Here is a 16,662-nt window from a genome sequence, read left to right on the forward strand (position 1 = left end):
GAGAGCCAAATCAAACATTTGTATCAATTATTGGTAAAACAGATTATCAGATTATTCTTTTCAAAGGTCATCCTAAAATTTTTTTAAATAAGAGCTTATTTTTTATTGCATGTTTTTATACTGATATCAAGATGTTTTACATCAAAACGTATGATGTAAAGTAAGATTTTATTGATGTAAATTATACGTATATACCATAAAACAATCTTGCTATGCATCTCATTCCACGAAATATTCTATGGTTGTTCTATGGCTGATAGCTATTTGAAGGAAATGATGATAGTATCTTTCATATCCATTTAACTGTTCAAAAGTTTTTTCTTTTAAGTAGACAATCTTCGAAATTTATAATTAACAAATAATCTATTTACAATGGTAAGAAATATTGTGTCAATTTTGAATTTCTGTTTTGTTTTTTTAGTGAACGTAGAAGTTAGGTTATATGCCATGTCTGTCTTTAAAGAGACCAGGTCTGAATTTAAAAAAACAATATGTTTACGTTGAATAGTTTCTAGCTCTTTCTAAAATCTCTTGGGGTTTCATAATAAGTGTTATTTTTTAATAATAATGCAATATATTTCTTATTGTATTATATCGCATTATATTTCTTATTGTATAAAGCTATGTATGCATCTCTGATCAGCTTTGTATCTTATGCTTCAAAATTTTTTTGCAGTCTGTTGCTGAATTTTTAAAGGGCCTTCCATCCCACGATGAGAACAATTTTGCAAACTTTCATACTGACAATGGGAATCGAACATGTGTCAAGAGACCATCAGTCTATCTTCCTACCAAAGATTATCCCTCTGGACAAAGTAAGTACATATTGTATTAATTTTTAGAGAATCATGAAACACGTTAGCTAATTATACATTAAATATATATTAAGCTACTCTGCAAGTTTTCTAGTTTTCTTTATTTTATCTTTATAAGAAAAGAGACTAAAAAACTTTTTGAACAATTTAATATATTGTTTTTTGGGAACAAAAACTTGATAATTAAAAAAACTGTGCTATCTAAAAGTTAACTAAATATATGCTTTGTTGCTAATGCTAATTATTTTATGTTTGTAGTCATAGTTACTGAGAAAACCACCATTCTATTGAGGTATCTTCATCAACAATGGGATAAAAAGGTAAAAAGCAACCAAAACACATATATATTACTTTACAAAATAATAAGTGAATATGAATATAACATGTCAATTAATTTTAATTTAATTAATTAGTTAATTTCAATTATTATATGGGAAGATTTCATGAGATATATACTAATATACTTCATTTAATTGTAATTTGTGTTAAATTTTTTTCTTTAAATTTTTTCCTATATTTTTAACTCTTTATTTAACAAAGTAAGATTATTTGTACAATTATCAATATTCAATATCTTTTGTCAATATCAAAAATACTATTAATAATTTAATATCATTAAATAATTGTTGCTTAATTTTACTACATTTTTAATCACATGAATTAAACTTTTTGCAGAATGCAGACAGAAAAAGAGAATTCTTATCTGCTAATGGCGATTCCCAAGAAGATGCATCTACAGTACGCAGTAAAAGGCCACGTCTTGATCTGAGTAATAGCCTTTAAAATATGTTACACATTTTTCATAAAAACGTATATTCTTGAATAATCAATATTTATATATGGTGAAACTCAGTTATCCATGAATGAATGTACTCACTGTACAGGATTGTACAAGATTGCATTATTGCATTATTGGTTAGATTTTATGAAAAATATTTTTTAGAAAGTTTATTTTTATCTTGGCTTTGTTCATAATTTAAATAATGTACAAAATGTGATCGCAAAGATATCTATTTGTAACTTGATATATTTTTAAGTAATTCATAGTAATACACCAGTTTTAAGTGACATGATTGTACTGGTGTTTATACTGAATTTTTTTTTCGTGAAAATTATTCACTTAAAAAAGTTAACATATGTGCTTGTGTAGCAAAATAAATCAATACTATTTAAAGTTTACATCATGAAGCATTTACCTCGTTATAAGATATATTTGTAAATCTCTTTTACAAAATATTCGACGTATTATAATTTGATATGACATATTGATATAACGTAATAGCAATTTAATGTAGTTATGATTTTTTGTATATTGAGCCGATGAATTTCTGATAACTAATAGCATTTTTAAGTGAACAGATTTGGATCGATCTCGAGATGATTAATGACATCACTGTGTTTTCTTCGGTAATAAAGGATTAAAATTTATATTAAAGTAGCAATTAATTGCTCTCGGATCAATTCAAATCCGTTCAGTTGAAAACACTAAAGTTAGTGCGCACGCAACACTAAAGTTTTCATACAATGATACGTGAATATTATTGTACTGTAAGCATGAAATTCATATACTTGCATAAGATTTGGTATTTACAATTATATATTTTATTTTTAATTTGTTGTAATATATTTTTATATAAAATTTCAATGAAAAATTTTCAATCGTATTTATATTTTGTTGAATGCATTGTATGTATTTCTTATTGGCTCGTTGCAATATGTATATAATTTCTAAAACAAATAAATATTATACGAACGAACGTAAGGTAAATATTCTTTATGTATTTGAATAATACTCATTTTTGTTATACCTTTACGTAAACTCTAATAATCGTATTAGCTATGTAATAAATAAGATTTACATAATATTTTCACGTTATATTTTTTTTTGTTCCTTTTATTTCAATAAAGTATTTAAGTATATATTCCGTCAAATGATAATATTAATTAAATAATTAAATATTTAAATATATCCGCCAAAAAATTTGCAATACAAGTTTCGTGCAATTGCCACTTGGCGGAGTCACGTGTACGAAGATGATTCAGAAATGCAGTCGCATCTTGAGTATCTTTCCGTGTGTAGTATGATTTGAACATAACCAAAAAAAAACTTTCGAAAAATATTTACTGTTTACGGAGCAATGTAACGGCACGTCATTTAAACGTACTTGGAATATACTCAGTAAAATCCGCGACCTAATATGGGAGATCACGCTATATGCCAGGTAAAGGCAAGAAAACCGCCGGTGCATTTACGAGATTCACACAATTTCGGTACTACATATAGCGTTTATTTTTAGGTTGGAGCTAGTCGCAGTTTAAATCGGGAATCTTCTAAAAAATCGGGTTTCTAGGAGGTTTGTGAAATGCGTCTAAGATATTACATCTATTTTCAGATGATACGTTATTTTTGGCTATTGTATTTTGCCAATTAAGATTCGCAAATACTTTCAGCAAATATCTGTAGCAATTATCAATTTTCTAAAAAGCTATAATTTTGTGTAATGATAGTACTGTTTAGTTTTTAATATTTGTACATCAGTGATTTAATGCAGGAGCAATCAAGTTTTTTCACTGAGAATGTGATACGCTGCACAACAGGCTTTAACAAATATAAATTTTTATGGAAGAGTTGGTTTTATAATTTAAAATAAAATGATTAGAATTAAGATTTATCTGAAAAAGTTTCTAACTCTCATGAAACTAACTCTAACTCTAACTCTATGAAAGATCACAGACACAGAGCTCATTAAATAATCTTTTTGCTGCCAAAAATAATTATAATAACTCTGAAAGTATTAAGAGCAACTTTTTTTACTCTCTTAGGGAAAACAGTAACTTTGTATTCAAATAGCAATTGGTACAAAGATACTTTAAATTTCTATATTTTACGTTCACACTACAATATAAAGTATAACAAATTTATTTATAAAATCTTACACAATTTTCCAATTTATATAATAAATTAAAAAATATTTCTATTGCACAATGATTAAATTAAAATGTTATTATATTTTGCTTACATTTTTAATAAGATTAACTTTTACATGACAAACTATGTCCTAACTAATCTTCCTTTATTTATAATCCTTGAAGACTTAATGAATTTAAAAGATTTTGTACTTTATATTTCAGCTTTACACATGCATCCTTGCAATTTTTCAAAAACAATTGCTTTGCAGTTAAACAGTATTCATGAAGAATTTTTTATCAGTCATCTTTACTTATTTATCCTCACTCGCTTACTGTATGAAACAATTAAATATATTTCTATTAAATATATTTCTATTGGAGAAATAATATGGATGGAGTCTTACAACTTAAAGTCCTGTAATCTTATTGTGTAAACATGCTGTTAGCAGCTCGTGCAATTAAATTTTATAGGAGTTTTTTAAACTTTGCTCTGTTACAGCCAAAGGATGAGACAGTTATATACCATTACAGCTTCTTAATTCCAATTTTACTTACAATTACAGGAACAAAATATGGCGAATGATGTGGTAATTAGAAGCAAAGACAGGCTGCAAGAACTTAGCATGAAATTGGAGCAAAGCCATTTGGTATATCTACAGACGGATGATAGTCCTTTGAAGCTGCAACAACGACACAAATTAGAAGGTATAATTTAATGAAAATTTAATGAAAATTTTGAAAGCAAAAGACTAAAGGGAGAACAATATTTCAGTATTCAGTGTTACACCAAACTTTAACATAAAGATTTTAAGAAATTGTTGAAATTGGCAACCATGATTCCGACACAAATTTTCAACTCTGCTTTACAATTGATTTGTTGTTGGCTGTATTGTTTCGGGAAAGCATTTGTACTAATACTGTATCACACTATGTCAATTGTATTCTTTGCTGAAAAGCTTCTATCTATGTATTTTATATATTATTCTTATCTAAATTGATTGATATAAATTTCAGGCTTTATAAAGGAATATCTTTGCTTGGTACCTAATGAGAATAAGTACGTATTTCAAGAAACTGCAGATATCTTGCATAGATCAGCAGCGACAGTGACAGATTTTAGTGGATATAGAGCAGCGACTGCCTGGAGTGCGATTTCCTTATACGCGGCCAATCTCTTAGCTCAACCCTGGCGAAAAGAATATAGGACAGTGAGGGTAATTTTCTGAAAAGTATTCCGTTATTGTTCTATTACTGTTTGGTCAAAAATATAATTTGATGTGTTCAAATGCATGCTTCATTTATTTTAGACGTACAGTGGCTATTACAAACACGAAGTAGAGGCGAATTTAATAGGTGCGGAGTTAATGTTTGAGCAGATGGGATACAAACACACTGGCCTGGGAATGCTAACCCTGGAAGGCCCAATTGACCCGGACAAGGTTTCAAGTGTCAGCAGAGATACCATTGTAGCTTTTGTAGAATGTCAGGTAACGAAAATGCACAACACATAACAAATAAATATATATAAAAAAATAAATAATATATCATTAACTTAAATGTTAATTTAAGTTACTTTACTTTAATCATATTTACTTTAGATTTTTTATTTTTTGTTCTTGAATTACATCGCAACTTTCAAATTAAAAACTATCTGAAAAGTCTTGTACAAACTTCTCTAATTGCCACATTGAGTTCATGATTCAAACTTGTAAAATTTGCAAATTTGAATTCTAAGAAACTCTAACAATCTTTATATAAATTTAATTATTTTTTCACAGAAATTAGTTTTAGTAATAAAGTTTTTCTTAATAGTTAAACAGGTTAATATACAACAAATATAAATAAATAAATTTGCATTAATTATTGAAATAAAACGTTGACGTTATTTCACAATTGCAAGATGTGACGTGAATTTAATCATTTTTGAATTTCAGATTCTAAAGCAAATATGGGAGAGTGTATCGCAGAATTACACCATCTCCTGGTTGGAAGTGCTGGAGTTTCGCGAGAATCATGTCGGCACACCGGAACAGGCGATTCGCGCGCTCAATTATCGCTTTTTAGAGAAGGTACATCAAAATCGCATAAAGATTGACAGCTACAAGGATTACTATCAGCAACAAACAGGTATGGACGCCGTACCGTTGCATCTACCCTATCATATTCTACACAATTACAACGCGACGATGCCGCCGCCCTGTCAAACGGATTATCGACGCATCGAGGACGCGACACACGTGCCGGCGGTGTCGGCGGCCGGCTATCGGTATTATCAGCCGGTCAATCACGATTTCGTCAACTGTTGCAACAACTACGGTTGTCTGCCCAGCCACGGGAACAAGCTCTACGGCAGCAGCGTGCAACCGAATCCGTACTGGGCCACATTACCGGCGTATGCGGCTCGCGTGCCGACCGGCAGATTGATCGAGCTTGACATGCCGACATCTGTAACGAACCACGACAAAGCACACACCCCACGTAAACCCCTCGTATCCCAGCGGATATCGGACATGGACGAGGTGGACTTCTATCCACGACAGTCGAGCGACAACGACTACTACGAGTATAACAAAGCCGACAGAAAGGCCATCGGTAAGTCGAACATCAGAGTCGACGGTAGCAAAACAGATGGCTATGACGCATGGGATTTCGTATATCGGAATCTCGAGAGCCTAGGCTATTATAAGGATCTGGACGATCGGGACGACGTATTGTTACGGCACAAGAAGGAACCAGAAACCAACCGCGCGTCCAAGCACAAAGCGCTCAGACAGGCGGAAAACGAGGACAAGTATGGCGCGCACAGGTTCGACAAAAAAAGAAGTGGCAGGGCTGACAGCAATGAGTTCGAGATTGCGACGGACAGTAAGGATCATCAAGATCTACTGCCCTTCAAGAAGAAATCCTCGTCTTTCGACCTGTCGGATGCGAACAGTTGCAGCATGGCCGATGCGTATAATAGAGACACGAGGCACAACAGCCAGACTCTGCCGATTTCGCGCACACACAAGTCCGCTGATCAAATCGCTAGGATTACAGATTCATTCAAGAACCTTGACGTCGGTCAGGTGAGCAAGGAGAAAAAAGAGCGGCAGGAGGGGGCGGTGGAGAATGGGAAGAGATGGAGTTGCGCGACGTGTACGTATCTGAATGCGCCTGACCGCGACATTTGCGAGATGTGTGCGAAGTCACGGTGCAAGGGCAATGAAGACAAGCCGCTTGCTAGCGGCGGCAAGGAATGTCCGAAATGTACATTGGTGAACGAAAAGAACGTCTCTATCTGTGATGCCTGCCACACCTGTCTGAAGGATTCGCCGACCTATATATAAACAAATTAGACGCGACATTTTTCGAAACGAAAAATTAAAGTTCTTGCGCAGTTTGCACAAAAATCTTATATTGCGTGTAAAATATAGAACCGACGACGGAAATTTATTGTACATGCGACGCGAGTCTTTTTCAACAACCTAAAATAAAAAAACGCGAATATAGAAAGCTAATTTAGAGGCATAACAGTTATCGCATACGAATTTATATAGGAAAGGTACAAAGTTATTTACTTAAAATGTATTCTTGCACACAGAATAGGCTTATAACATAACGACTCTTTTTTAGCATTATTAGTATTATTACATTGTGGCCTATTAAATGAGCGAGAGTGTAACATATTAAATGATTGAAATCGTATGTGCTTTACAGCTATTAGTACCTATCGTAACATTCGACGGCTTATTATCAATTATTAACTGTTAATGATGTATATATGCGTATTTGAAAACCGATTGATAGTATTAATAATGCATAAATATGTTATTTAAAAAAATATTTTTCATGTATAAAATTTTTGCAAAACGATATCCGGAGGTTTTTTGTATCGCTGAATTCGAATCTCTGGTCAAAGTTTACAAAGTTAATATGATAGACTTAATATGCAATTATATCTGCAAAATACAAAATAAGATTTATGGTATTTTGAAATTTTAATTTACATATTACATTACACTATTTTTTAATTATATACATAAATTAAGAAAAAGTTTTATGTAAAATATATATTAAACAGTATTCAAATATCTAATTGCTACACAATTTAGAATTGTAACATTTCAATTACAGAATTTGAATTTAGCGTTCCAAAAGACCGCAAATATACAATTTTTACGTAAATTTTTATTATTTTTTTAAATTAATAGTAATCAATAATTTTTGATAGAAATCATTTTTAACAGTAAAACGTTTTTATTTTTTAACAATTAAAAAGATAAAGAATGAAATTTAATTAAACTTTAGACCAAAGCTCGTGAAATAAAAGATGAAAATAATCGAAAAATGCAAAAAAGCTACAATGTTATTTGTTAAAAAAAAAATTTATTATGGTTGTCATTCTACGCATGTAATTTTGCACAAATTTATTTTTACACTAAATTGTTGCTTGAGATTTGACACAAATTTTGTTTTTTACGAATTGATCGATTGTATTTAATTAGTTTATAAAAGATGAAGTGTTGCGATTAATTGAAAAGTACTGTTACTGTAATTGTAATGAATAGATTTTATATGGCGCCACTGCGCAATTGACAGTACTCTTTTAAAAATAAATTATCAAAGAAAAAGGAAAGAAGATGAGCTTTTCCTCAGAGTTTGAAAATAATAGTCTATACAATATTAGAAACTGAGGGAATGTTTTTTAACGAATTCTCTGAAAACAAATTAGATATGCTTGCCGTAAAATACAATTACAAAAATGTACTGCACATAAAATTATCGCAAAATTGATTGCGGATTGTTGTTACGATGATACATATGTTACGCTATATTATCAGAAGAAAAAACAGATTATAAAGAGATGAGATTATAAATTATTAACAATGAGAATTTAATATATGAGTTGAGTACATAAATCTTATTGTACTTTCACGACATTTTATCGACATTAATGTATAATTGAAATCATTTGTAGAAGCTATTAATTATTTTTATTTAAGAACAATTATCGCAAATATCCGTTTATTTATTTATACATTCCTTATTCATCGAGTCGTTATTAAAATATCAAATACGTTCTGTTTATTAAATACCTTTTGTTAACATATTTTCACGTGTGTATGTGTGGCGTACACGTGTGCAACAATTGTTTTACCTTATTTAAGCTTGTTTCAGATTGTTGGATATATATATATATATATATATATATATATATATATATATATATATATATATATGTAACTTTATTTAACGTATAGAATATGTGTAAATTATGTTTTTATAAATTTGCCAATGTTGCACAAAACAAAACGTATGTATAACCGATTAACTTTTGTTAATATAAAGTATTGCATGGGAGACGATGAAGTTTTGCTCAATAGAAAATTTATGACAAAGCTGGAGCTAATGTACTTTAATTTATATTCAACTACTCAGCTTTTTTTTATCAATTAACAGCATAGTATAGTTGGAGCTTTTATTAGTCGCATCGAGTTAGCCTAATTTATGTATAATTTGATTTGTGGTGTGCTAAGATAACAGAGAAAAGTTTATAGCCATATCGCTTGAAGCTTATAGGTGATGCATCGAAGTTATTGAATAAAGTAGAATAATTGCCATTTTAAAAATAAAGATTTAGTACAATGATCCTCGTATTTTTTCAAAATAAAAAAGTATCTGTATTTCAGATGTGTGTTCTATCTTAACAACAAATAATTTTTAACGCCATTTATAAAAAGTCTGATTTTATAACCATAATAAAATTGGTAATATTTTTTTAATGAAAAAAAAAATATATATAAATGTATTAAATAAAATAGACAATGTAAAGCATGCATGAACAGTTATATTATAACATCTTGCGGAGTTTATGTAAATTTTATAAATAATCTGTTGTATACAAATAATAAATTTAATATAATACGCATATTATATTTATGTAAATTTTTATTAGATGCATCAACAGAGAGAACACTTTTGTACAAAACACAAATAATTATTTTTAATAGAACGCATGTAACATTTAAATTATTAAAATGAAAATAAACGTATACTTGGAAAAAGTGTATCCTATTCAATTTGTTAAAATAGGATTAATAACTGATATGAGAAAGTCAATTAGTCATTTTTATGGCTTTCTCTAAATATTTAGAAGCAGCTTGATGAAGTTTTTTGTCCATTTTATCTGTAAAAAAAACTTTATTTCGTGATATCGTCTAATTAATAATACATTAAATCCTTAAGTGTTAGATAAGGAAAATGCTTCATTACACAAAGAAAATTTCTATGAAATAACAATGAAAAATTGAAATAAAATTAAAAAGATTAAAACATTAAAATGTAAATTTTATAATTTAAGAATAAAAACTAAAAAATAAAATATAATATAATTAAATTTCAAAGTAATTATTAAAATTTAATTTAAGTATGATGTATAAATTGAAGAGTATAATAAATTTTATTTAGTGTTTTATAAAAATAATATTATCTTAAACTTTTAAATTTTGATATCAAATTATAATTCGAAGACTATATAAATCCGTAGAAATAAAGTCTGATGAAAATAAGTTTTCAAACTTGCATTTACTATATTAAGTCTATCATATTAAATTTCAAAATTTTTACAAGTGATTTAGATTGTGCAACCCCAAAAATCTATGGAAATCTTGTTGTACAAAAATTCTATAGGTAAAAAATATTTCCTTTTAAATGATGTGTATATGTATAATAAACAGTTGATAGTTAATTAAAAAATATATATATATCACTAACACTTGAGGATTTAATTATAAATAATAAAAGTTGTCGATACTCATGATTACTTACAAATCTTATATTTTCCTTTCACAGGGAAATATATCGGTAACGTGTAAGCATTTTCACATATAAAGACATATAGACTATCGTTTTCACCTTCAGGGTATAATTTTTTATATTCCTCTTGAGGCAGAACATTGGTCACCGTTACACAACCCAACAAGCAACCCGTAGGATACGTCTCGGGGAATTTAAGTTTTTCTAAAATCATAAAAATATAAATATAAAATTGAAGATAAAATTAGTATTTTTTACTTACCACTTTTTAACACGCGATAGGTATGCTCTATATCATGTATTTCTTGAGCAGAAGGCACTTTAGCAGCAGATGCTATCCATAATCTTCCTCTGTGCGAAGAATACCAACTCCTGCCTTCATGACTGATAAAATAAAAATCATATTATTTTGACTGCATTAATTATCTCTTTGCACATATCACTCACATTTTTATTCCCGCCAGCAATAACGATGCATAAGGCTGATGCATGCTCAAACATAGACCTTGGTCAGACATTTCTAGATATTCTTTATCTTGAACTCTACTTTCCATACTCCATGTATTATTTCCGCCTTTTCTGCTTCTAAGTGTTCCTAAGTCGATAAACTTAAAATAACAATATATAATGAGAAAAGAGCGCACAAAGTTGTTAATAGTTTTGCAAGATTAATGATAGCAAGCTTCTCTAATTAATAATTTTATAATCAACTGTTTTATTCTATTTAATTTAAAAATTAATTAATAAATTCATAATTCACTATTTCAATTATAAAAAATTTGTCTTACGGTCGGACGATCAAATTCTATCATGGGACAGACGTTGAGATTTTCAAAGTCGTTACACATTGCTTCGTCAAATTCTTCCAATTGCATAGTGTGAGGTTGATTAAAAAATTCATTTTCCTCTATTTCTCTTCCCATAAAATCTATAGCAATCCTTTTGTTTAAACGCGACGCATGCTTGCGAGCTTGCATGTCCGCTTCTTGCTTCTGTAACTTTTCCCGTTCCGTAGCAGTAAGCCAAGTGCTATTTGATTGATAATAGTCTGATTCATCGTCGATCACTTTAGTGCGACGAGCGCTACGAATTAATTTCATTATTAATTAAAGTGTGAAAAGTTATCTTGACAAGTAAAAATGAGTACAAACCTGTTGCGATCAAATTCAAGAAGTTTGTCTCTTTGCTTGAGAGAGTTTTCAAGGCTTTTACTTGGTTTTTGTTCCATCAATTTGTTGTACAAAATTTCTGCTTGTTTAGATTTACTTTGTAGTATCACCTGTTGGTCCGGATAGCAAACAAGTTCTCCGCAAAATAAGCATGGTCCTACATTTTCCTGTTTACAAATTATTCTGCCACAATTGAAACAATTGTTAACTAATGTATGTCTCTTTGCTTCGCAGTCGCACTTGTGTCTCCCTAATAAAAAATATTTGTTTATATAAAGTTTGTATAAAATTATTGCCAGATATTTATGCATTATTTATACAAACTTATTATATACCTTTCAAAAGTACATCTCCATGGGATAATATATTGACAAATTTAGTCTTTTTCTTTTCCATTTTGTCAGACTTTATTTCAGGCTTTGCACCTTCTTGCATCTAACAAAATAATGTAAAATAAATTTAATTTTTAAAAACTTATTAAAAAATTTTTTAAAATACTTTACTAAAAATAATTTCTATAAAAATATAATTAAATTTACATAAAGATTGTATACACTTAGGATTTTTTGAAATATTATATTCAAATCTACAGTCAACATTTTGAAATTTAAAACTATAAATTCTACATGGCAATTAAAAATTTGAATATATAATGTACACTTCTGCATAATTAACAGTTCTAATATCAATTTTTAAATAACACATATATACATTGTTATCACTTAACACTTAAAATTTTCTAACAATTATTTCATAATAACTTGCAATAATTTTGGTAAACATGCATGTAAAATATACCTGAACATTCTCTCTTCCTTTGGCTTTCCCCTTTTTCTTATCATTTTGCTTCTTGAGTACATTATCATTGTCATTTGTTTTTCTGTATCCAGCTTGATTATTATAAATCGCTAAAATAAAGAATAACAGCAACTTGATATAACCCTGATAATAATCTGACAAATAAAGTCTTTTAAGTTACAATGATCTGCTTACCACGCTGCTTCTTTAATTCCACTACAAATTGTTTGTGTTTCGGATTTTTGTTGTCCAGAAAAGTATCAAAGAAAGAGTCTAAATCTCTTTCATTTTCTATTTTTTTAATAAATCTAAAACATTGTTAAAAACATGATAATATACAAATTCAGATTAAAGACATATTTTTATAATCATCTGTATGATAAAATTTTACTCGATTAGATCGTCCAAGACAGGATAATTCAGTAATTCGGACAATTTCTCTTCCATCCATTTTTCCATGATTATTCACTAAAATGATCACAAATTATAACGAGAATTGTTGAAACAGTGAATAAGATATAACACTGTAGTGATAACGTAAACACGATAAAGTTCGCTAAACCATAAACGTAGTAAGTATAGACGGTATAGCTGTCCTCATAAAATCACTTGATGGAAAGGAGAGGCAAAACATATGTCCGCTCGCTTCTACAAACCGAAAGCCGAGCGCACACGGACACGTGACATCAGCGGGCCTCGGTTGCGTGCATGTGGAGCAGTGTTGCGATATGGGACCGGTTGTATGCGCATGTGCGGCTCTGCGCATGTGCGGTGATGGAGATCCAGTGCCGTTATATGTTATGTGTTGACCGTATGGCGGGACGTTTTGACATGAGAAGGTCTGGTGACTACAAATAAGGTAAGATTTATTTATTTACAAGCATAGAATCTACGGAGCCAGCAGCTAAAAAACCAAGAAGTAAAAAATTTCAATCAATTTCAAAAAATTTAGAAATATTTTTAATGTAGCGGGGTAACGGTGCCTTGTTTAATTTGTATGAGACACTGTACTGACGCCGTATTGCCGCACATGCGCATACAACCGGTCTCATATCGCAACACTGATGTGGAGCTCTTCAAGGAAAACTGGCAGTTCTAGTTGCCTTACTATGATATATTGTAGTTATAACCTACAAAGAACGAAAACATAAGTTTTTGCACATTGCAATACGTTTGTGAATATATTTTGTTATCTTTAATAACTGTTCAATTAATTTTTCACGATGGGTAAGCAAAAACGACAGCGACAAAAGCCCCATAAGGAAAATCCAACAGGATTATTATCTGTCAGAGATTTTGAAAGTGAAGAGATTATGAAAAGCAATAAGGAGAAGGCATTGCAAAGTGTATATGGTGATGTAAGTATATAAAATTTCATTAGTATAGTTTATGTTTTTATGTAATAAAATCAATATAATTAACAAAACACAATTTTAATGACAAGTTAATTTTTGAATCTTTGAAATATTTTTATGCTTAAAGCAATACATGCAGTATCTAATATCCTTCTTAAAACAATTTTACACGTACACACATACATATATGTTTTTATATATTAAAATTTTTTTTAGTTTCTTAAATATTCTTTTTTTATTTAGGTACAATCATGTCATCTAGGGGAAAAACTAACTGCTTTACAAATATTAATAGCAATGTCTTCTGATGCTTCCATGGCGAGGCAAATTGCCAAAGATGGCATTGCAAAAATAATTGGGCCACTGTTAATGAATCATAATGCTGCTATCAAAGCTAATACTGTAAGTACTTTGAGAGCTATTGCTGAAAATGGTGGAGAAGAGGCATGTACTGAATTAATAAAAGATGACATTATGACTCCACTGATTGCACTTTTGAAACAGGTATTAAATATTCACTTATTTTGTGTTATGCTTATGATAATTTTTTAAGTGGTATTCATGATTTCAAGTATGATAATATATTTCAAATATAATGTCTCCTTGAAAACAATTTTACATGTGCACGCATAGACATATGTATATATATATATTTTTATATATCTAAATTTTTAAAATAAATTAAAATTAATCATTAAAACAACTTGCAATAATATCTAAATTCTTTATTTATTTAGTGCTACTCAAATTGGCAACCAAAAAACTACAGAGAAAAAGAAGCGAGAGAAGAAATAGAAACTTTTGTTCAAACAGTCACCTTGTTGTGGACATTATGTGCAAATAATGAAAGTGCAATCAAATCCGTCAACGAAGAGGATCTGATATTGTTTTTAATAAAATTTCTAGTTATCGATATTTACGGAATAGAGATTGCCACAGTCATTACACAATGTCTGGTGTGTTTATCGGACGAGAACTGCGCCGCTATTACAAAGATTAAGGAAAATGAATCAATTTTGCTCAGACTATTGGATTTGACTACGGATGATGACGAGACTGCCACTGAAGTACTAGTCTTGAAAACTTCTGTAGCTGATCTATTAATTAGTATGAATAATTGTACAGACAATAATTGGACACATATACTTTGTAAAGTGTTGTCAATACTTTGCGAAGTGCTCGCTATTGATCACAAACAGCTACTATCTTGTTTAACATCTATTCTGCCCCATGAAAACAACGTTTCCTCAAGTGATAAGAAGAAAATAATAGAAGAAAGTAGAAAAACATTGGGAGTGCAAGAGCAGGCCCTACAGATTTTAGCAAATTTGTGCTTTGAAGACGAGGATGACGCAATTGATTCCGATATTGAATCCGTCTCTGAAACAATGGAGATTGAGTCTGAATGTCCGGATGATGATTCCATGAATAACGATTCAAAAATAATGTCGACGCTTCCAGTAGAACTGGTCGAAGTAATACACAATTGTAATTTAATCGACAAAATCTGGGACAAAACTGAGCTCGTGGTGGGTGAAGACAGCCAGGAAATACTCGATCAAACTGCGGAGGGAAAAGCTGTGCTGAAGCAGTTTCATGACATTCGATGCGTAGCTTATTTATGTATAAATAATTTGTTACCCAGCTTGGAGATTGATGTCTTTGGAGTTGCTAATAATTTGTACAAGTAAATTAGTTCCTAATTTAGCAAAAAGTCGAAAAGACGATAATACTTGTTACGTAATAATTTTAGCTTCTAATCTTTAATATATTTTTTACAGGAAATGGTTGGAAATTGGATCGATCGTGTTTAAGGACGTTGTGTCGGATGACATAGAACTCTTGGAAGCAGCCACCGCCGCTATGAGAGCTATTCTTCAACGATTAGTTGAAGTACGGACGGACTGTAATTTTTTTAAACAGTTAACCATTAACGATGTCCAGCCAATGTTGAATGGCGCACGTCAATGCTCGAATGCGAATGTTCGCGTTAATTTGATAAGAATGCTTTGCAATTCGGTGCAAATCATGATAAATAATGAAATTTTGGAAAATTATGAAATGATAAAGGTAATTGTCTCCAGATTTCTAGGTTTCTGAATTAAAATTAAAATTTTTCTAAGAGTCTTACGAAAGAGATAATTGTTGACAGTTTATTTCTACGTTTTTGCTGGACATCTGTACGACAGAGACTCGAGCATGGGTCATAGCAGAATCTATTGACGCGTTAATGGATATATATGCGGAGGACACAACGGATGTTATAGCGGCAGATATCAAATTAGTGCCAAGACTAAAGTCTTCGATATCATATTTCAAAGGCAAGGCAAGTAAATCGCTTTTCAACGAAAGATCGTCACAATAATTTCTTAAATTCATAATCATAAATTAAAGCAAAGATTTTCAGATATTATAAATCTATGTAGCATTTTAATCCCGAACTAAAGATTTTGAATATGCTTTCCAAAAACCCGGAATGTGTGTAATGTTTACATAAATTTTATCTTTTAATTCTTAATACATAATGAGTTAAACACGTGACAAAAATATACCCTTATATTTAATTTTTATGTTGCTTTGTAGGTACGACAGCAGAAAAAGCAGTTAAAAAATGGTATTTTCGTAGTGTCAACTGTAAATGAAAACTTGACGAGATTTATAAAGTATAAACAGAAACAAATGGAAAAGCTGGCACAAAAGGGTGAACTCGGTTAAACAAATATTTTATGAAAAACATTTCTTATTATAAAGATCATGTTTTATAATATAAAATAATAATTTACGAAAAGTAAGAGATATGTGCACTTATTCCTCGTA

At 30.2% G+C, this 16,662-nt stretch overlaps 4 protein-coding genes across 7 annotated transcripts; 3 read left to right on the forward strand and 1 right to left on the reverse strand.

Annotated features, from left to right (window-relative positions):
* The first annotated feature begins 206 nt into the window (after positions 1-206).
* LOC105678662 (DET1- and DDB1-associated protein 1) lies at positions 207-2,572 on the forward strand. Its single transcript, XM_012378166.2, has 4 exons — positions 207-375; positions 677-815; positions 1,074-1,135; positions 1,491-2,572. Exons 1-4 carry the CDS (start codon positions 373-375, stop codon positions 1,596-1,598), a joined length of 312 nt encoding a protein of 103 aa, XP_012233589.1. The 5' UTR covers positions 207-372; the 3' UTR covers positions 1,599-2,572.
* A 292-nt stretch (positions 2,573-2,864) lies between these two features.
* Positions 2,865-8,725, forward strand: tamo (PUB and ZnF_RBZ domain-containing protein tamozhennic). The gene is made up of 6 exons (XM_012378613.2): positions 2,865-3,037; positions 3,113-3,169; positions 4,289-4,430; positions 4,740-4,939; positions 5,033-5,212; positions 5,660-8,725. The coding sequence occupies exons 3-6, from the start codon at positions 4,298-4,300 to the stop codon at positions 7,052-7,054; spliced, it is 1,908 nt and encodes a 635-aa protein (XP_012234036.2). The 5' UTR covers positions 2,865-3,037; positions 3,113-3,169; positions 4,289-4,297; the 3' UTR covers positions 7,055-8,725.
* A 913-nt stretch (positions 8,726-9,638) lies between these two features.
* Positions 9,639-13,135, reverse strand: LOC105678909 (activating signal cointegrator 1). Its single transcript, XM_012378622.2, has 10 exons — positions 12,882-13,135; positions 12,686-12,798; positions 12,491-12,600; positions 12,028-12,127; positions 11,675-11,942; positions 11,312-11,606; positions 10,971-11,131; positions 10,786-10,907; positions 10,536-10,727; positions 9,639-9,894 (listed from the first exon to the last, which is right to left on the reverse strand). The coding sequence occupies exons 1-10, from the start codon at positions 12,947-12,949 to the stop codon at positions 9,824-9,826; spliced, it is 1,500 nt and encodes a 499-aa protein (XP_012234045.2). The 5' UTR covers positions 12,950-13,135; the 3' UTR covers positions 9,639-9,823.
* Positions 13,136-13,379: 244 nt separating this feature from the next.
* Positions 13,380-16,637, forward strand: LOC105678712 (HEAT repeat-containing protein 3). 4 transcript variants are annotated; one of them, XR_010888460.1, is made up of 6 exons: positions 13,380-13,848; positions 14,089-14,349; positions 14,583-15,532; positions 15,627-15,915; positions 16,035-16,171; positions 16,429-16,637. XR_010888460.1 is itself a non-coding variant. In XM_012378250.2 (6 exons), the coding sequence occupies exons 1-6, from the start codon at positions 13,714-13,716 to the stop codon at positions 16,485-16,487; spliced, it is 1,863 nt and encodes a 620-aa protein (XP_012233673.2). In that variant the 5' UTR covers positions 13,382-13,713; the 3' UTR covers positions 16,488-16,637. The 4 variants fall into 4 exon arrangements, 2 of the variants coding, with proteins under 2 accessions (XP_012233673.2, XP_012233672.2); XR_010888461.1 differs by having other exon boundaries at positions 16,035-16,166; XM_012378250.2 differs by having other exon boundaries at positions 13,382-13,848; positions 15,998-16,166.
* Positions 16,638-16,662: the final 25 nt, after the last annotated feature.

Source organism: Linepithema humile, chromosome 2, assembly GCF_040581485.1.
Source record: "Linepithema humile isolate Giens D197 chromosome 2, Lhum_UNIL_v1.0, whole genome shotgun sequence".
NCBI lineage: Eukaryota > Metazoa > Arthropoda > Insecta > Hymenoptera > Formicidae > Linepithema > Linepithema humile.

Bases quoted from the DNA above. Each gene is read 5' to 3' on its own strand.
- LOC105678662 (XM_012378166.2), top strand. The intron at 816-1,073 runs GTAAGTACATAT...TTATGTTTGTAG, and splicing joins AGATTATCCCTCTGGACAAA to TCATAGTTACTGAGAAAACC. The intron at 1,136-1,490 runs GTAAAAAGCAAC...AACTTTTTGCAG, and splicing joins ATCAACAATGGGATAAAAAG to AATGCAGACAGAAAAAGAGA.
- tamo (XM_012378613.2), top strand. From the start codon at position 4,298: ATGGCGAATGATGTGGTAATTAGAAGCAAAGACAGGCTGCAAGAACTT. The intron at 4,431-4,739 runs GTATAATTTAAT...TATAAATTTCAG, and splicing joins ACAACGACACAAATTAGAAG to GCTTTATAAAGGAATATCTT. The intron at 4,940-5,032 runs GTAATTTTCTGA...CATTTATTTTAG, and splicing joins AAGAATATAGGACAGTGAGG to ACGTACAGTGGCTATTACAA.
- LOC105678909 (XM_012378622.2), bottom strand. From the start codon at position 12,949: ATGGAAAAATGGATGGAAGAGAAATTGTCCGAATTACTGAATTATCCT. The intron at 12,799-12,881 runs GTAAAATTTTAT...ACAATGTTTTAG, and splicing joins GTCTTGGACGATCTAATCGA to ATTTATTAAAAAAATAGAAA. The intron at 11,943-12,027 runs GTATATAATAAG...ATTTTTTATTAG, and splicing joins TGGAGATGTACTTTTGAAAG to GGAGACACAAGTGCGACTGC.
- LOC105678712 (XM_012378249.2), top strand. From the start codon at position 13,714: ATGGGTAAGCAAAAACGACAGCGACAAAAGCCCCATAAGGAAAATCCA. The intron at 15,533-15,626 runs GTAAATTAGTTC...TATTTTTTACAG, and splicing joins GTTGCTAATAATTTGTACAA to GAAATGGTTGGAAATTGGAT. The intron at 16,172-16,428 runs GCAAGTAAATCG...GTTGCTTTGTAG, and splicing joins TATCATATTTCAAAGGCAAG to GTACGACAGCAGAAAAAGCA.